General features: G+C 39.0%; 1 protein-coding gene and 1 pseudogene across 1 annotated transcript in view; one reads left to right on the top strand and one right to left on the bottom strand.

The window, feature by feature from the left end:
- The window catches only part of Ubac2 (UBA domain containing 2), a 132341-nt gene that overhangs the window by 35675 nt on the left and 78379 nt on the right, over nucleotides 1–18287 (bottom strand). Inside the window, exons 5-6 of the mRNA XM_042682632.1 lie at nucleotides 14893–15016; nucleotides 10997–11044 (exon numbers count right to left, since the gene is read on the bottom strand). Of these exons, the coding sequence (XP_042538566.1) occupies nucleotides 10997–11044; nucleotides 14893–15016 (172 nt within the window). The remainder of the gene's footprint in view (nucleotides 1–10996; nucleotides 11045–14892; nucleotides 15017–18287) is intronic.
- LOC122110130 lies at nucleotides 4275–5072 on the top strand (annotated as a pseudogene).

The raw sequence follows: 18287 nt of genomic DNA, 5'->3' as shown, positions 1-18287 counted from the left end.
CAAGTGATGGAGCACTAGCTCTTCAGCAAAAAAGCTCAGAATTCAAGCCCTAGGACTGGCACTGGCATATGTGTATGAACACAATGTAACAAAATGACAGGGAATATGACATGCCTTTCAATATTAACAACGAATGTTAATTGTCAATCAAAAGACAGAAGAGTAACCTGGCTTAAAAAGCAAGACTTGAGCCGGGCATCAGTGGCTCACTACTGTAATCCTAGCTCTTCAGGAGGCTGAGAGCTGAGGATTGCGGTTTAAAGCCAGCCCAGACAGGAAAGCCAGTGAGACCCTAATTTCCAATAAGCCATCAGAAAACTAGAAGTGGTGCTGAGGCTCAAGTGGTAGAGTACTAGTCTTGAACTGAAGAGCTGAGGGACAGTGCCCAGGCCCAGAGTTCAAGCCCCATGACTGACAAACAACAAAAACAAAACAAGACTTGACCATATATGGGCTTAAGAGGATAGAATGGAAAAAGATGATAAAATTAATTTTTAATCTCAAATTAGTCGGAAGAGACAAAGAAGAGTACCTCATACTTTTTAGAAGAAAAATTCAACATAGCATATAGTGATTTTACTGTAGTCCTTACCAGAGGTTATCAGGATGACAGAAGAGAAATACCAACATAAACAACCCCAAAGAGGAAGGAACATAACACTTTCCTATTAAAAAAAAAACAGCTTTAAGAGATAATCAAAACTGATTCAAGGCTTTCAATCTATCGATAGGAAGACTCTATAGGAAAATGCTGTACTGTAAGTGACTGCTAATCTACCAGTAGTCTCTTCAACTGTAACCTCTTCTTATCACCGTTTCTTTTCATATCACCAGCAGCACTCTAAACCAGCCTGAAATATTTTAAATTATTCTTTTTTTTTAAAGAGTAACACATTTATTTTTACAAGTGTATATAGAGAGGTTACTATTTCATAAGTGGGGTAATGAGAATAACCCCCAGCTCTCCACTCCCATCCTTGGCCACAAGTTACATAGTATTTCTTTTAAATTTTTTGTTGTGAAAATACTGTACAGAGGGGTTACAATTACATGGGCAAGGATTTTAAATTATTCTTTAAACTTTTTCTATTTTTTTTTTTTTTTCTGGTCCTGAGGCTTGAACTCAGGGCTTTGGCACTGTCCCTGAGCTTCTTTTGCTAAGGCTAGCACTCTACTACTTGAGCCACAGAGCCACTTTTGACTTTTTCTGAGTAGTTTATTGGAGATAACAGTCTCACACACTTTCCTTCCCAGGCTGGTTTTGAACGTCAATCCTCACATCTCAGTCTCTTGAGTAGCTAGGATTATAGGTATGAGCCACCAGTGCCCGGCTTACTTCAGATTTTTACACGTGACAATGCAAGAACTACAAGACAAGTGAGTTTGGTGAAGATGAGACCTGAGCTGCACAAAGAAGAAACTGGAGAAAGTTCTTGAGGGTATGTGTTTCATCATTTCTGGATGCTTACAACTTCCTAGGCAAGACTGCTCTCCAGAACAGCATGTCCACTGATGAGCAGGGTCTCCTTTTAGTGGTGTGGCTAAAGCAAGGTCTCAGAATAGCTATGTACGTGGATGAGAATTCTTCTTTATTAAGAGGGTAGATCTCATGTTACATATTCATACTACAAAATGTGTGTGTGTGTGTGTGTGTGTGTGTGTGTGTGTGTGTGTGTGTGTGTGTGTGTGTGTGTACATATAAAAATGACAAGGTGTCAGCCAGTGGTGTCTCATGCTTGTAATACTAGCTACTTAAGAAGTTAAGATCTGGAATATTGTGGCTCAAAGCCATCCTGCAGAATCTCCATCTTCCAAATGATTAGCTGGAGGTGTGGCCCAAGTGATAGAGCTGAGGTAAGGAATGGTCCTGAGTTCAGATCTTGGTATTAGTGAAAGAAAAAGGAAACAGGAAAAGGAGGAAGGAGGGAAGGGATGAGAGAAAGGAAGAGAAGGATTACTCAAAAAAGCTTAAAGTCAAGACTTGAATTCAACATTCTGTTAGAAGAGGGGATATGAAGATGAAAGCAGGAATACAAAAGAAACTGCATGTGGTTGACACATACACTAAAGCTACACCACTTCCACCTGACTCCTGTCTTTACTACTTACCAGCTTGTGTAACTTCCAGATTAATTTAGCTTTTAATTTCTCTGTGCCTCAGTTTCTTCATCTATAAAAACAGTCTATATCAAGTTTTTATGAAGACTAAGATAATATTGATAGGTGCTTAGAAGAGTTGTTTTTTTTTTTTTTTTGGTTTTTTTTTTTTTTTTTTAGCAGATACACTGTGGACACCAAATTTCTGTAGCTTGTAATAAATATTTATTTCTTGCCCATGTTACGTGTTGGCTGCAGGTGTCTTCTTCATTCTGGGCTGTCCAGGAGCAGCCTCTCTCTGACCCAGGCTTTTTTTTTTTTTCACAACGAAGGGAACAGAGTCAAATGTGGAGCCCAGACAAACAACCCAAACATGCTTACATGAACAAAAACATCTGAATAAATAATGTCATCTACCGCAAGTCTCAGTGCAGAGTAAGAACCACGCATTTGTTACAGAAAACAAGCTGTGCTTCCAAAGCTCTGCTCAGGAGCCTTAGACAGCACACAATGTCTGGAAGGTAAACATCTGCAGGGGCTCAAATGGAAGCAGGCAGGGGGAAGGTCCCCCCAAGGAGCAGTCTGAATAGGCTTTGCAAGAAAGCCAGAATGGGGGGGGGGGGCTAAAAACAAAGGAAAAAATACATCAGGTGAGTGTGTGTGTGTGTGTGTGTGTGTGTGTGTGTGTGTGTGTGTGTGTGTGTCCCTATTTTTCACTGGTATTTCTGAGACAGGGTTTTGATTCTTACCCAGGCTATGATCTGCCTACTTTAAGCTTCCTGTCATTGTTGAGATTATAAGTGTGTGCCATTATATCTGTGGAGATGGAGACTGAGAACTTTTCTGACTAGGTAGCAAAGATCAAAGATATGTATCACATGCCCAGTTTACTTGAGATGAGGTCTTGCTAGTTGGTCTCAAATTGCAAATTCTCCTGAACTCAGCTTTCTAACTAGCTGGAATTCACAGGTGTATACTACCATGCCCTGCCAATGGCTATATTTATAAGACTCTTCTGTTTGCCAGCTTTTCAAGACATAAACATAATTTTATTTATTCTACATGAGAATTTAAAAATCACATGTCTAACTGGGTGCTGGTGACTTATGCCTCAGGAGACTAAGATCTGGAGATTGTGGTTCAAAGCCAGCTTAGGCAAGAAATGTCTGCAAGACTCTAATCTCCAATAAAAACCGGCAAAAAAGCCAGAAGTGGAACTGTGGCTCAAGTGGTAGAGTGCTATCCTTGAGCAAGAAAGGTCAGGGACAGCACCCAGGCTCTGAGTTCAAGTGCCAGGACTGGCACACACACATACACAATCACATGTCTACCAGATTGCACCTTTCTATCTAATAACACATCATCCATGAGGCTCCTGACTAAGCTGCAAACTGCCACTGCTATAAGGCAGAGTATAATTGGTTTTTCTTCTAGTGGGCCCAGGCTGCCTGAGGTTAGGTTAGAAAAGGGTGGAACAGAGAGGGAAGATGGAGAGTGTAGGAAAAGGTCAACATAAAGGTGGATGTGAGTGTGTGTTACACAATGAACCCACAACTACTTAATTCATGCTGGGATCCCAACTGCTATATAAAAGGGTGAAAGTGCCCTCTAAGGAACTCCTGATCGTCTGCTTCTCCACTGTCTTTCCCAAGCCCAACCAACCTCACAGCTTGATCTAGTCTGGATTTCTCTTGCATTTCTCTGGATTTTATTTTCAAGGAACTAATAAAGAATAATCTACCTTCCTAAAGTTTAACTGAAGGTCTTGAGTAGCAGAAGAGTTATTTGGCTTGTTACCCTGTACCCAGATAGGTCAGTTTGGAGAAGAAATCTAGGGAAAAAAGGGTAAATAGAAAAAAGGAAGTATAGAGAGAAAGGCATGTATATGCCAGGGAAGGCACAGGGGGCACAGGTACCCTATCCTAAGCCAGAAAGCAAGTCAAGGGGCCAAAACCTACTCCAAAAGAAGCTGATATCACCACAGTAGATTATGCTCTTTCAGTGTCTCAGAGTTATTATAAAACAGTATTTAGTAAACTTTCTCCATCCACTAACCCTCCCCCCATACCCAGCGCAGCCGCCTCTCTCCCACCCCCCAGACCACGGCCATCCTGGAGCTGCGCCCACCTGCCCATCCTCAGGATCCTGCACTTCAGGATGCTGTTGGCATAGGACTATATTTCTGGCTATCTGAATTTCAACCATGTTGTCAAACTGCTTACAGAATCTCCTAAATATTACAAGCACGCATTTATTTTCAAGATCATGCCAAAGAATAACAAGATACAAAAGGTTTCTTGGAACTGTGCAAACATCCAAAATCCGGAGGGCCCGGGCTCTGAGCACAAACTCAGACCCTAAGTTGGCTTGTCCACCATTTCATCCAAAGAGAGATGGTTTTGTAATGGGAGAAAGTGCTGCTGTGTTGGTGCTAGAAGAACATGAACATGCTGTTCAACGGAAGGCTCGGATCTATGCAGAAGTTCTGGGCTATGGACTTTCAGGTGATGCTGGTCATATAATTGCCACTGATCCTGAAGGAGATGGTGCCTTAAGATGAATGTCTGCTGCTATAAAAGATGCAGGTGTACAACCTGAAGAGATTTCCTATATCAACGCACATGCTACTTCCACCCCATTGGGAGATGCTGCTGAAAACCAAGCGATTAAGCGTCTCTTTAAAGACCATGCATATGCCCTTGCTGTTTCCTCAATGAAGGGAGCCACAGGACACCTGCTGGGAGCTGCAGGGGCAGTGGAGGCAGCTTTTACCACACTGGCTTGTTACCACCAAAGACTGCCACCTACTTTAAACCTGGACTGTACAGAACCAGAATTTGATCTCAATTATGTTCCACTAAAGGTTCAGGAATGGAAAACAGAGAAAAGATGTATTGGACTAACCAATTCCTTTGGTTTTGGTGGTACCAACGCAACACTTTGTATTGCTGGCATATAAAACAAGTCATTTTAAATTAAACACTGGCTTTAGAAATTCTAAAAATAATTTTTAAAAAACAGTATTTATTTTTTTGCCTTTTAAATTACAGAGAAGGCAGGTGCTGCTGGCTCACACCTGTAATCCTAGCCACTCAGGAAGCTGAGATCTGAGAACCATGGTTTGAAGCCAGCTCAGGAAGTGAAGTCCATAAGATTCTTTTTTTTTTTTTGGTCCGGTCATGGGGCTTGAACTCTGGGCCTGGGCATTGTCCCTCAGCTCTTCAGCTCAAGGCTAGCGCTCTACCACTTGAGCCCAGCGCCACTTCCGGCTTTCTTTCTTTTTTTTTTTTTTTGCTTATGTGGTGCTGAGGAATTGAACCCAGGGCCTCAGGTATGCAAGGCAAATGCTCTACCACTGAGCCACCTTCCCAGCCCCATCCATAAGATTCTTATCTCCAATTAACCACTAAAAAGCTGGAAGTGTAGCTGTGGCTCAAGTGGCAAATGTTAGAATGCTAGCCTTGAACATAAAAGCTCAGGGACTGTGCTTAGGTCCTGAGCTCCAACACACACACACACACACACACACACACACACACACACACACACACACACACACACACACACACACACACACACACACACACACACACACCCCTATAGTAGAGAGATGAGATAAAGATAAATCATTGGCCACAGATGAGCCATTCTGACACACACACACACACACACACACACACACACACACACACACACACACACACACACACACACACACACACACCTATAGTAGAGAGATGAGATAAAGATAAATCATTGGCCACAGATGAGCCATTCTGACTCCTAGATGGCCATCTTCTCTCCCACCTATCTTGTAAAGCCCAGTAAGACTTGTACAATCTGGCACTATCTGAAGTATGTTTGTTTGAAAAGCTTTAAAGATTCTCACTGCTCATAGAAAACAATCTCAACTCAGACCACACTGAAGGTCCTAAATAATCTTCTGTTGATTTACATTTCTAATCTTACTGAGAAGAACAGATTTTTTTTCCAACCCTAAAGTTGCTTGATAAGAAGATAATAGATGTCTGATGTACTGTACAGAGTATGCAACAAAGGCAGAGACAGAGACATGTTGAAGCAGGAAAGCTGAGAAACTGAGAAATACGGGTCCATCTGTTAATTTGCTCTGAAATAGCTTGAAAGAGGACCAAATAATGACAAATATGTGAGCTGAAAAAATGAGAAAATTGGCAAGGCTCTTTCTGTTTTAATCATGGCAGAATCAGATCAGGAGCCAGATTCAGGTTTTGAAAATCAGGGTATATCCTAGTGGTAATGACTCATTACTATGATTCACAAACTGCAGAAAATGAAGAAGTACTGGGACACAGATGGTTCCAAGGCTCTCAGCAAAACCACAAAAGAATTTAAATAAAACCAACAACTAAGCAATGCTTTCTTTAAGAAAGTGCCAATGGGTAACAAAATTAGTAGAATTTGAACATAACGAGTAGCCTCAGTTTTTCAGTCTTCCACCAAGCATTCAGAAGAGCAAATGAACACAATAGTGCTAATATGATACATGGGAGTACGGAAGTAAGCTAGCAAAACTGAATGCTTGCCAACTTCCTAGATATGATTCCAGGAGTGGGATCTTTGACAGGTCACCAAGTGGAACTGAAGCGGGACAGCCATGAAGACAAACTAATTCCTTCTTTTTCTCTTATTTCAGCCCTTATTCAGTCCTTATTCTTCTGTGTGACATAGCTGGTGACAGAAAAGGGCTCCTGCTGGTAAAATACTACATTGATGTTAACTATCAACCTTCTCTGTTAATCACGGGGATATTTTAAAGCTCAGAGACACCTATAATCATGACAAGATGGGAGATTTAAAACAAACCTATTTGAAAGAAAAACAATAACTACTCTTAAGAAAGTGTCAGTTTTCTAGAAAAGCATGATTTTTTTGTTTTTATGACAGTAGATAACAAATGACTGACACACACACACACACACTTTTTTTTCCCCTTCTGTCAGGGACCTGGGTACTGGCCCTCAGCTCTTCAGCTCAAGGCAAGTGTTCTATCTACCACTTGAGCTACAGTGCCACTTCTGGTTTTCTGGTGGTTAATTGGAGATAAGAGTCTCACAGACTTTCCTGCCCTGGCTGACTTTGAACTGCGATGCTCAGATCTCAGCCTCCTGAGTAGCTAGGATTATAGGTGTGAGCCACCAGTGCCTGGCTATGACTTATGATTTATACAAATATCTTTTTCAAAAAGTTCCTTCTTTCATAAAACATATAATTTCTTTCTTTCTTTCTTTTTTTTTTTTGGTCGGTCGTGGGGCTTGAACTCTGGGCGCTATCCCTCAGCTGTTCAGCTCAAGACGAGCACTCTACTGAAAACACATAATTTCTAGAGTGAAATAATATTACTTTCTTAACACACACAGTATGTTTGGTGAACTACTGGTTTCAATACCTAAATGTTGACCTTCACCAAAAGGTTTTGTAACATTACCCCACAACACTGCAAACTGTACATTTCTTTTTGGTAGTATGAATTTCATTGTTTAGCATTTTATTTAGCAAAAAAGACAAAAAACAGCCTGGAAGTATGGCTCAAGCAGAGTACCTGCCTGACAAGTTTAATTAAGTGTAAGGCACTAAGTTTAATCTCCAGTATGTCCCACTCCTCAAAAAAAGGAAGTTAGTTGATCTATATGGGAAGAGAAATCACATTGAGCAAGAGACATCTCCGTTAGCCAACCATGGCTTTGTCAGTCTCAGACTTTTAATCCTATAGTCAATGATCTAAACTTGATATTCATAATTTTTGCGTGTAGGAGTGCTTGCATGCATGTGTGTGTATGTCTGTCTGTTGGATTGAGGGCTTAAACTCAGGCTTGCTCAAAGCTAGTGCTTTATCACTTGAGCTGTAGCTCTAATAATGGCTTTTTTTTTTTTTTGGTAGTTTATTGGAGATAAGAGTCTCACAGGTTTTCTTGCCTGGGCTGGTTCTGAACCACCACCTTAGATCTTAGCTGCCTAAGTAGCTAGGATTATAGGCATGAAACACTGGGGCCTGGCTTTTTTTTTTCTTTTTTTCTTTTTTTGTTATGGGGCTTGAACTCTGGGCCTCGGCGCTGTCCCTTAGCTCTTCAGCTCAAGGCTAGAGCTCTACACTTGAGCCACAGTGCCACTTCTGGTTTTCTCATGGTTTTATTGGAGATAAGAATCTTACAGACTTTCTTGCCTGGCTGGCTTTGAACCGTGATTCCTAAGTAGCTAGGATTACAGGTGTGAGCCACCGGCGCCCAGCTTTTTTTTCTTTTTAAAGACAGTGTCTTGCATGTAACTCAGGCTTGGCTTTGAGTCTGCTATGTAGCTTAGGCTGGCCTCAAATTCATAATCCTCCTTACTTTCTTGATTTAGCCTCTAGAAGGATGGGATTATGGATGTATACCACCATGTCTGGCTCATAAATAATTTTAATATTCTCTTTTATAATTATCATTATACATGTCATATGAAATAGTTCATAAAATGCAGATTTTCTTGATAAAATCAGAGATAAGGTATTAAATCCAAAATGTAAGTACCAACATTTATGGTATATAGCATGAAGGAAAAGCATCTATGATCATCAACGCTATCAATATTTTTTTTTTTTTGCCAGTCGTGGGGCTTGAACTCAGGGTCTAAGCACTGTCCTGCAGTTTCTTTTGCTCAAGGCTAGCATTCTACCCTTGAGCCACAGTGCCACTTCTGTTTTTTTTCTGCTTATGTGATACTGAGGAATTGAACTCAGGACTTCATGCATGTTAGGCAAGCACTCTACCACTAAGCTACCTTCCTAGCTCAGCTATCAACAATATTAAATAAACAGGGTCATCTAACTATGATAGAATAAAGACTAACATGAAGATATATTAAATTCTTTATCATAATAGGAGGACAATAACTTTGGCTGAGTCAATGCGGTAGAAGGAAAAATTCAGTTGGTACAGGGATGTTTATTATTAGTGGGATTCCTTAAAATGAGAAGTCATCTTAGAATGATGTTTCAAAAAGCACAATCCTATTAACACCTTTGAAACCTCTAAAATCTTTTAGCAGCTAATTCCTTTAAAACAGTTAAAACAATCACCTACTATCTGTTAAGATACTTTCTAAGAAAGCCTGTGACCACTGCAAGCATATTTTAGGTTCTAAAAACACTACAAAAAAAGAGAAGACACTATGTATCCTCCAATTCTAGAGCACTAATGCCACAAAATGAAACTTTCTTAAGGTGACAAAGAGCACTTAATTTACAAACAGGTGTCTGAAAACAGAAGAAAGAAAATGAGATATTTTAAAGCAAATGAGTTGCATAATGAATTATTAAAGAAGGGGATTGATATTGAGAATACATGAATCAAAAGAAAACCAACACAATAGAATAATATTCAAGAAGTAGATCTCAAAATCATGAATGGCTTAGGAAAATATCCAAAAGAGGACTCAAGAGCATTGTGGTGAAGACAAAATACAATGTGGAAGAAAGAGTACATGCGGCTCTCAATGTCAAAGCCAGGTGCTTCAGATTGAGGGCCAAAAGCTGGGTAATCATTGTCAGTCACCGGTAGTGGATGATGATGAACTAACACAGAGGAAAGCTTGGCGACTGTGCCTGGGAGAGTCAAACTGACCCTAAGATGTCCCGAAGCCACTACAGTCTTAAGAATTAAAGATGGCTCAGGTGACCTGTAAGGCCTTACAATATGGGCCTGGTAATCACTGGGGAAACAGTGGTAACTTATTTAAAAGGTCTGTGTTGGGATGATGCACCATTATTTCCAAGTGTCTTCCCTTTGATTTTATATATATGTGTATACATATATACACATATATACATACATATATATATTCCTATAAAGCCATTCTGTATTTTCTTAGTCTTTCCTAAGAAAGAAATAAAATACATTAAGATATAATTTATTTAAGGGTTACAATAAATTTAAGGGTTCATACATTCAAGTCTGAAGAATAAGATCAATCTCATCCTCTTGACTTAGATTTCTTTCATTTCTTTCTCCCTACCCTTATCCCAACCCCCTCTCTCATCTCTGCCAATGTCTCTCTTTCCGATATCAGACTTAGAGCTTGAACTCAGGGTGCTGTATCATAGCTTTTTTACTCAACACTGGGGCTCTAGCATTTGAGCCACACCTCTACCTTGGTGTTTTGGTGGTTGGGAGATAAAAGTCTCACAGACTTTCCTGGTGGGCTGGCTTTGAACCTCATCCTCACATCTCAGCCTCCTGAGTAGCTCTAGGATTATATACATTGAGCCACTAGTGCCTAGCCTGAATTTCTTTAAAACTACTTTCAAAAGGATTTAAGGCAAATGCTTATTACTGAAGTATAACAAAGCAGTATGGGCATGGGAGAGAGGAAATTCCAGCACATAGAATGAGGGCTTAGAATCCTTTTGGCTTCCTCACTCTGTGGCCACAAACCCGATGAGTCTTCTGTCTGTTCCAACCCACCTGACTTTCCAGTTCTTCTCATTTTATTCCCTCACACGACAGTGTCTCTTTTCAAAACAAGTAGACAACAGCTCTTCTTATTTTTACTAGGCTCAACTTCTTCATTTTCTGTCATCTCTTTCTGACTATGAATTAGATTAAATAATTTAAAAACAACAGTGACCAAAAACCTCAGCTAAAACTTTTATCAAAGTTACTTTAAAAATAGAGACAAATTGGCCTCCCTTTGTGTTTGATTTTCCATATAGCGGGCCCTTTTTCATCTTGAAGGAAGTAGCGTGGAGCTAGATTCGATATGATTAAAAGAATGTCGGAGACAAGAGAGTACAACCCACAATTTAAGTGTGACGTTTTTCTTAATGTTTTTTCAGAAGAGAGAAGGAATTGAAGGACAAGAGGGGGAAAAAAATCACACTTACAAGTCCACTTATGGCTACAATCCATATGTAGGAACCAGAGGTGAAAAGCTAAAAAAGGAAAAAAAAGATAGCTAAAAATAAAATTCAACTGTTAATCATAGTATATGTAATTTTATAAACTATACAGTAATGACCACTTGTATTAAGTATTAATTGGACATGCCTTAATAAAGATTATAAGCAAATATAAAATTAAGTATCAATTCTATTTAAAAAAATAATGTATATTATTAAATACAATATATATACATATATGTATTTAAACTAAGACATTAGACTTTTTATGGTTGAAAACAAGTTCGTTGAACTGCTCCCCTCCTACGAAGACAAATAAGTGAAATTCAAATATATTCTTATTTACAAATGGGATTGACTTAAAGGTAAAAAGCTATAAATAAATAAATTTTTAGAATTAACAAAGTAAAAATATGAGGTCATCATCAATGTTTGGTGTTAATTAGTGCCCTATGATATTTGTTTAACAAGCTTCTCATTTTGATTTCTTATCATTTCGACTCCAAATTTGTTGGCCTACAGGTCCATACACAATGATATTCTTCTTTTTTATAGTTGTTCCTGGGATGTGACCTCAGGTTCTGGGTGCTGTCCCTGAGCTCTTTCACTCAAGGCTAGTGCTCTACCACCTCTAGTTTTCTGGTGGTTAACTGTAGATAAAGAGTCTCATGGACTTTCCTTTCCTCGGCTGGCTTTGAACTGTGATTCTCAGATCTCAGTGTCCTGAGAAGCTAGGATTACAAGTGTGAGCCAGTGGCACCCGACTATTGATATTCTTCTTAATTATCAATATCCTCATTCTAGTTCACTCAAGGAAGAGTGAGTTAATAAAAGCAAAGTTAATTAGTGACTAAGTAATCTGAATAAGATCTGTGACATCTGTCTACTTGTTTTCCACATCATTTATACCTAAAAGTTATGCTCAGGGTTCAAAAAAATCCTAAGATGTTTCAAAGTGTCCCTTGGAGAATGAGATGATATACTGTCTAGTGTTTGATTATTTTTAGGAGTTTAGATTGAGTTTCAGGACTTAGGACTACAGAGGAAGAAGTACAGTACTGATGAACAACAGTCCTGGTTTATAGGTAACACTATGCTAACTGGAAACTTCAGAGTTTTGCACATTTAACATGGATGCACAAAAGGAAACAGACACAAAAGGTAAGAGAGGCCAAGGAGGAGGGAAAGGAAGCTGTGGCTGCCGCTTTTTACCCAATCTTTCACTGGTGTGAGGCTTGCTTAGTACAAATGACTCTCATAATAACAAGGATAATGATTATACAGACAAATAATTTCTGTAGTTCTCTCTCTCTGTCTCTCTGTCTATTGTGGGGCTTGAACTGAGGGCCTGGACACTGTCCTTGAGCTTTTTCACTCAAGGCTAGCACTCTACAGCAGTTTGAGCTACAACTCGTCCAGTTTTCTGGTGGTTAACTGGTGAGAAGTCTCACAGACTTTGCTGCCTGGGCTGGTTTTGAACTGTGACCCTCAGATCTCAGCCTCCTGAGTAGCTAGGATTACAAGCTTGAACTACTGGCACCCAGCTGCAGTTCTCTTAATAACAAAAAGGGAAATAAGCTACATCACTCTCTACAAGCCAGTCATTCCTTTCAAGGCTTTTCACACACAAGCCTCCTAAATACTCAATGAGAGATATTCTAGGAACTCTATTTCACTGGTGAGTAGACTGATTGCCTATACAATTTGCCCTGGGCCAAACAACTATGGGAGGTGGAGCTGTACTGCCCACGGACACATGCTCCCCACCCTGCTGTGTCTCATACACATAAAAAAGAACATGGGAGTAAACACTAAATGCTTTTGGCCTCCATGTCCCTCAGCATACTGCACATGTAGTGCAAACTGTGCCAGCTTAGATTTTGAAAGGATGTGAGTTTTCCTCGCTGTTAGACTTCTCAAGGACAAGAACCACACCTTCCACTTCATCTTCCACAGTTCTGAGCCTAGGACATAGCCACTGAATGTGTACATGTTCCCTAACAGGCATTTTGACTCTTCTGGTAATGATTAAAGCTACTCACTCCTCATACACTCACTGTCCCTGACTTCAAGTGGTTGTGAAAGGGAGAAAGAAAGGAACAGAAACAGGGCCCAGAGGGGACCAAGGCAGGGAGATGCTGGAAATATTAGCCACACTCACTTCAAGGTGGGGAAAAGCTGGAACTGGTGCTGGATAGGTGAGAAGAACCCTGGATGCCATTCATGCTAAGGACTAGATTTTATCAAGAAGCCAATGAGGCACCTCCACTCCTACCTTCTGATACTGGTTTCTACTTCATGAAGTTATTGGGACTATTAGGACAATATCAAGAATTTATATTACTTTAGAAACCACTTGTGGTATTTGCAGCTACATTTCTGCCTTTGATCAGAGCTGAGAAGGATCACTAGGTTGTAAAATACTGCTGAAATAGCATTAAATACAGTCTCTTGTGAAAGACTAGGCAGTATCTCCTTATCCGATTAGATCCCTTTTTCTCCCAAGAGATGAACATTATTACTTACTTTGCTTTGCTGAAAATAATAATACATTAACAACAGAAAGCTAAAGGGGGAAGCTATAAAGTATTCATTAAAGATAAGATCCTACTGACCTGGATGCCCTCATCTGTTCAGAGTACACTAAAAATGCCCTGTTTTACAATCTCTAGCCTTAAAATAACACTGTAATGTAGATATTATGATCCTCATTTTACAGATGGGAAGACTGGAGCTCAGGAAAAGTAGACAGCAAAACAAATAACTATCAGACTAAGTAACCAAGTTCCCAAGTCTACTTGATGTGAAGACTTTCCATATGCTACACTGAATTCCTACTCCCATAATGAATAAAACAACGTCTTCATCCTCTATTATGCTACCTAACTCTAGAGTTGGAACTGGCTAACAAGAGGTTCTGGTGGGCCCTAGGACTTGACCCACATCTAACTCACAGAGAAAGTCAGGTCAGAACTGGAACCTTACCTCATGGTGTGGGGGTTGAGAGATGAGGACTATATAACTTATGAGAAAGGGTTGTAAAGTGGGAAGGAAATACTGGCCTCAGATGAGCCACTGATAAGGCAGCAGACTAGAGAAGTGAGAGGAAATGATAAAGGTGAAAAGGGGAGGGAGGAGGGCATTTACAGTGATACTTTTACTTGGTTTATATGTGTGGGATAAGGAATGTTATGAGTATTAATTAGTGGATCAAAGGTTCACGCTACACATTGAGTAATAGGGAGCCATAGAATAAAATCTTACATCAAAAGCTGTGAGTGTAAAAGAATGATAGATAGTAGGGACAGAAAACAGAACATTATATGTGTTTTCTAGCACAGGTCCCAAAATGTGTCAGGGAGCTTTTCATTGAAGATCACTTTTTCAAGTTTGAGTTTAAAATCTGACAGTAAGTCAGATGTCTACACAGCATATCTATTAGCAAATAGTGATGCCATCATGTGGATAAAAACACAGAAGGATAAATGAGCAAAACACATTGGGCTTCTTCAAGCTTTACTTATGATTCAATAAATTAACTTCAACATTAATTTTCCACTTTCCACTGTTCTCCCTTGTTCCCACTTCAAACTACGATTCTTAAAATATACTTACAATTGTGTAATTAAATGAAAACACTTTCCACTGATACAAATTACAGTGAAAGGTCTTATCAGATTTCTAAAGGCTATGAAAGTATTCTAGTACCTTCTACACCTTGATGTTCTTGTTCTATAGCACTTCCTCTGAACATCTGATACAGATCATGAAGCCAAACTCATGGGAAAAAATATTGTTTTCAAGGAGATCAAACAAGAGAAAAACAAAAGAAAAAATAAAAAGAAAGTTAAACAAATGTGAATGTAAAATGTATACTGTACCTGCAGTCCCAAAATATAAATCAATGTCTTGTTTGTGATGGACAACGGGCCCAGAATTTGTGCCACTTGGACTCTTGGTATGGAGCAGTAAAATGGTACAAACAGAGCAAACACAGGTGCCAAGCTATGCAAACAAATAAAGAAAAATCACTGTAGTATGACTGAATTTAAAATACCAATGTAGATGGATATTTGAAGTAATATTAATTATAATTTATTTCAGTCTGAATGCAATGTCTTAGATATACAAGTTAGTTTTCAAACATGCATCATGTGCAAAATAACTCATAAGTATATATGTATATATATATATGAATAGTTGATCGAAAGTCCACCTATTTTTGACCCTTCCCAAGCCATTGCAGAGAACTGTTTCAACTACTAATTAATAGTGAAGCATTGTGAGAAAATGTAAAATGGATGCTATGTTTAATTTTCAGGAATGACTTCAAATCTAATGTCAGACAGAGGCAAACCAGAAGCAACAAATGTTAGAGTTCTTCATGGTCAAATCTAGAAGTCTTTAGCCCCTGACCAGTCTATCACCACAACGGACACCGCTCTCCCTTCCTTACATTCCTTCCTCCTTTTGTCTTGAACTCTTTTTCTTGCTAGTTCCCATCAACAGCTCACACCACTTTCCTACTTCTTTCTTTTTTGGAATGGGGTAGGGACTCCTTTACAGTTTCTTTTTCTTCTTGCTCTTTAGCTTCTCTTTGGATAATGTCAATCCCTTCTATGGCTTTAACTAGAAAAATGAAATAAGTCCTAATAGTATCTGCCTGCCAGCCTCTCTTCCTGACTCCAAAACTCGACTTGATGCTTTCAACAGGACTTACTCAGAAGTCACATAAGTCCTTTTAGCACTTTTGCTTCTTTCTAAGTTGATCTCCTAATGGTTACCTGTATTCTCTTCCTATAACAAGGTATCTTCCCTGCTCGGTTCCAGGCCCTGTGCTAGTAGACAGCTGATTGACTATCTCATTCAATCACAGGACCATTTCTTCCACAGGTTCAAAGGTGAAATTTAAATATGACTAGAAAATAGCAAAAACCTACACCATTTTATAATTGTCTTCCTCTCTCTTTCTGAATCTAGTTCATCATACACAAAGTATTCTCACTAACTCTTTCTCTTCTTCTTCCTAATATCTCTGTGTCATTGTCTGTCCCTCCCTCCCGGTCTGTCTGTCTCTTTCACCTGCCCTCCACTTTTATGCTCCTTTATACACAGACATGTGTTATTTTCCCAACATAAAACATTCCTCCTTTTCCTTCATGGCAGTGCTCAACTCTCCTCTGAGATGTATTAGTCAAAACTGGATACACAGAAGTGTGAAAAATACAACTAACTTTCAGAATGGGAGCATGGCAGGAATGAGGATGACTACTGTGCTAATCAGTGATTGATTCTTCATGTGTCCATCCTCTTCTCTGAACACACAAACAGCTTAAAAGAAATGGAGTGCAGCAGATCCACTGCCTTAGCTTCAGCATCAGCACAACAGTTGGCACAACTTAGGAGTTCACTCAACAATTGTGGGATCTATTTTGCATTTTGATGCAGGGTCTTACCATTTAGCTACTGCTGGCCTATAAATCATGATCCTCCTGCCTTAGCTTCCTGGTACAGGTGTGTACCTCCATGCCCAGCCATGACTCACATTTTAATTAACTCTATGAAAGTTTCCAGAACCCCAATAAGATTATTAATAAGGAAAGCACTTAAGATATACCCATCTTTAGCATTCCTTAGTGCCTAAGGAAGACTCTTTCACATAATCCATGCTCCATATTTGTTAGATTAAAAAAAAAAAACTAACAGTAGTTTCTATGTACTATACAAGAGAGCAGGTTTTTTCCAACTCTAAACCCAAACACAGTTGATTAAACAGCTGTGTTTCTTTTTATTGAAAAGCACAAGTTAGCTTAAAATCCTCCAGTGACTTCCTACCTCAGAGGCCAAAGTCATTATAAAGACTACAAGGCCTGACCCCATCATCCTCAACCTGCTTGTCCCCTGTAGAATAGCACCTTATCAGAGCAGTCTTTCCCTGACCACTCCTCACATGTTTACATATACATATATACATACCAACACAGACATACACAAAACACATCTACTCCACAGCCCCAATCCACTCAATATCTTTCTCCATGCCCATCTTTCTCCATACCATCAATCATTTTCTAATTTATTGTGTGATTCATTTGTTAGTCATCTCTTTCCCCAGGTAGAATAAAAAGTGAATGATGTGGATTTAGGTAAATTTTATATGTTATCATATCTTCACTCCAGAAGTGGCATAGATTAGGTAAGTGGTCAATAAATACTTGCAGCACAAATGAACTGTCCTTTAAAATGCTGGATTCAAACAGTAGAGTTTGTCTTTAGTTTTTAAAGTTCCTTTATTTGTTCTATGGTTTTAAAGTATGATTAGCAAATAGTGTTCCACAGATACTCAAAATAGGACCCGGTGAACTATTGGTAATAATAAAACCCTGCTTTGGTTAGCCAGTTGCTATAGAGCTGCTTTTCCATAGAATACAAATTGAGGTTCTTAATTCACAGCAGTTCTTCTGTCTACATTTATCAATAATATACAAAAAGTGATGTCATTCTTAATAACCTGAGACAGAGTTCTTACTTGAAGTTATATTTCAACATAAATTCAAAAAATGAGAACAAGAATTTGTATGGCCACAGGAATTTTACATCTTCTACATCAATAGAAGTTTAAAAGTTCCTTAAAAGTTATTCATCAGTATATAACTGTACATGATGACTAAATAGCAGACCACATATACACATGATGCAAAAGCACACATTTTAGACCAGAAATATCTGGGGTGTTTTGTAGAAATTTTGTTACTATTTCTATACACACAGACTGCACCAAAACACAATGGTATTAGTCAATGACTAATGACTCTTTTCCTTATATTATGGCAACATTTCTTCTTCCTATGGCCAATGATAATCAGTTTGACCTTTGTCTTACAGTAAATAGCTAACTTCTGAAAGTCTATCTTAAGCAAAAAAGAAAAAATAAAAGTTATAAAGAGTCCATTCATATTTTTAACTAAGATCATTTCTAGTTTTCAGTGCCTATTATTATTATTATTGGTCAGTCATGGGGTTTGAATTCTGGACACTATCCCAGAGCTCTTCAGCTCAAGGCTAGCACTCTACCACTTTTAGCCAGAGCACCACTTCTGGTTTTCTGGTAGTAAACTGAAGATAAGAATTTCAGACTTTCCTGCCTGGGCTGGCTTGAACCATCATCCTATATCTTAGCCTCCTGAGTAGCTAGGATTACAGGCATGAGCCACTAGTGCCTGGCAAGTGCCTATTATGTTCTCATGATATATTTGACAGAACAAATAATGGAAAT

The sequence above is a fragment of the Dipodomys spectabilis genome, unplaced genomic scaffold (genome assembly GCF_019054845.1).
Source record: "Dipodomys spectabilis isolate Male_0828 unplaced genomic scaffold, ASM1905484v1 ptg000075l, whole genome shotgun sequence".
Taxonomy (NCBI): Eukaryota; Metazoa; Chordata; class Mammalia; order Rodentia; family Heteromyidae; genus Dipodomys; species Dipodomys spectabilis.
Note: the sequence above shows the minus strand (reverse complement) of the source record. Positions and strands in the feature narration are given on the sequence as shown.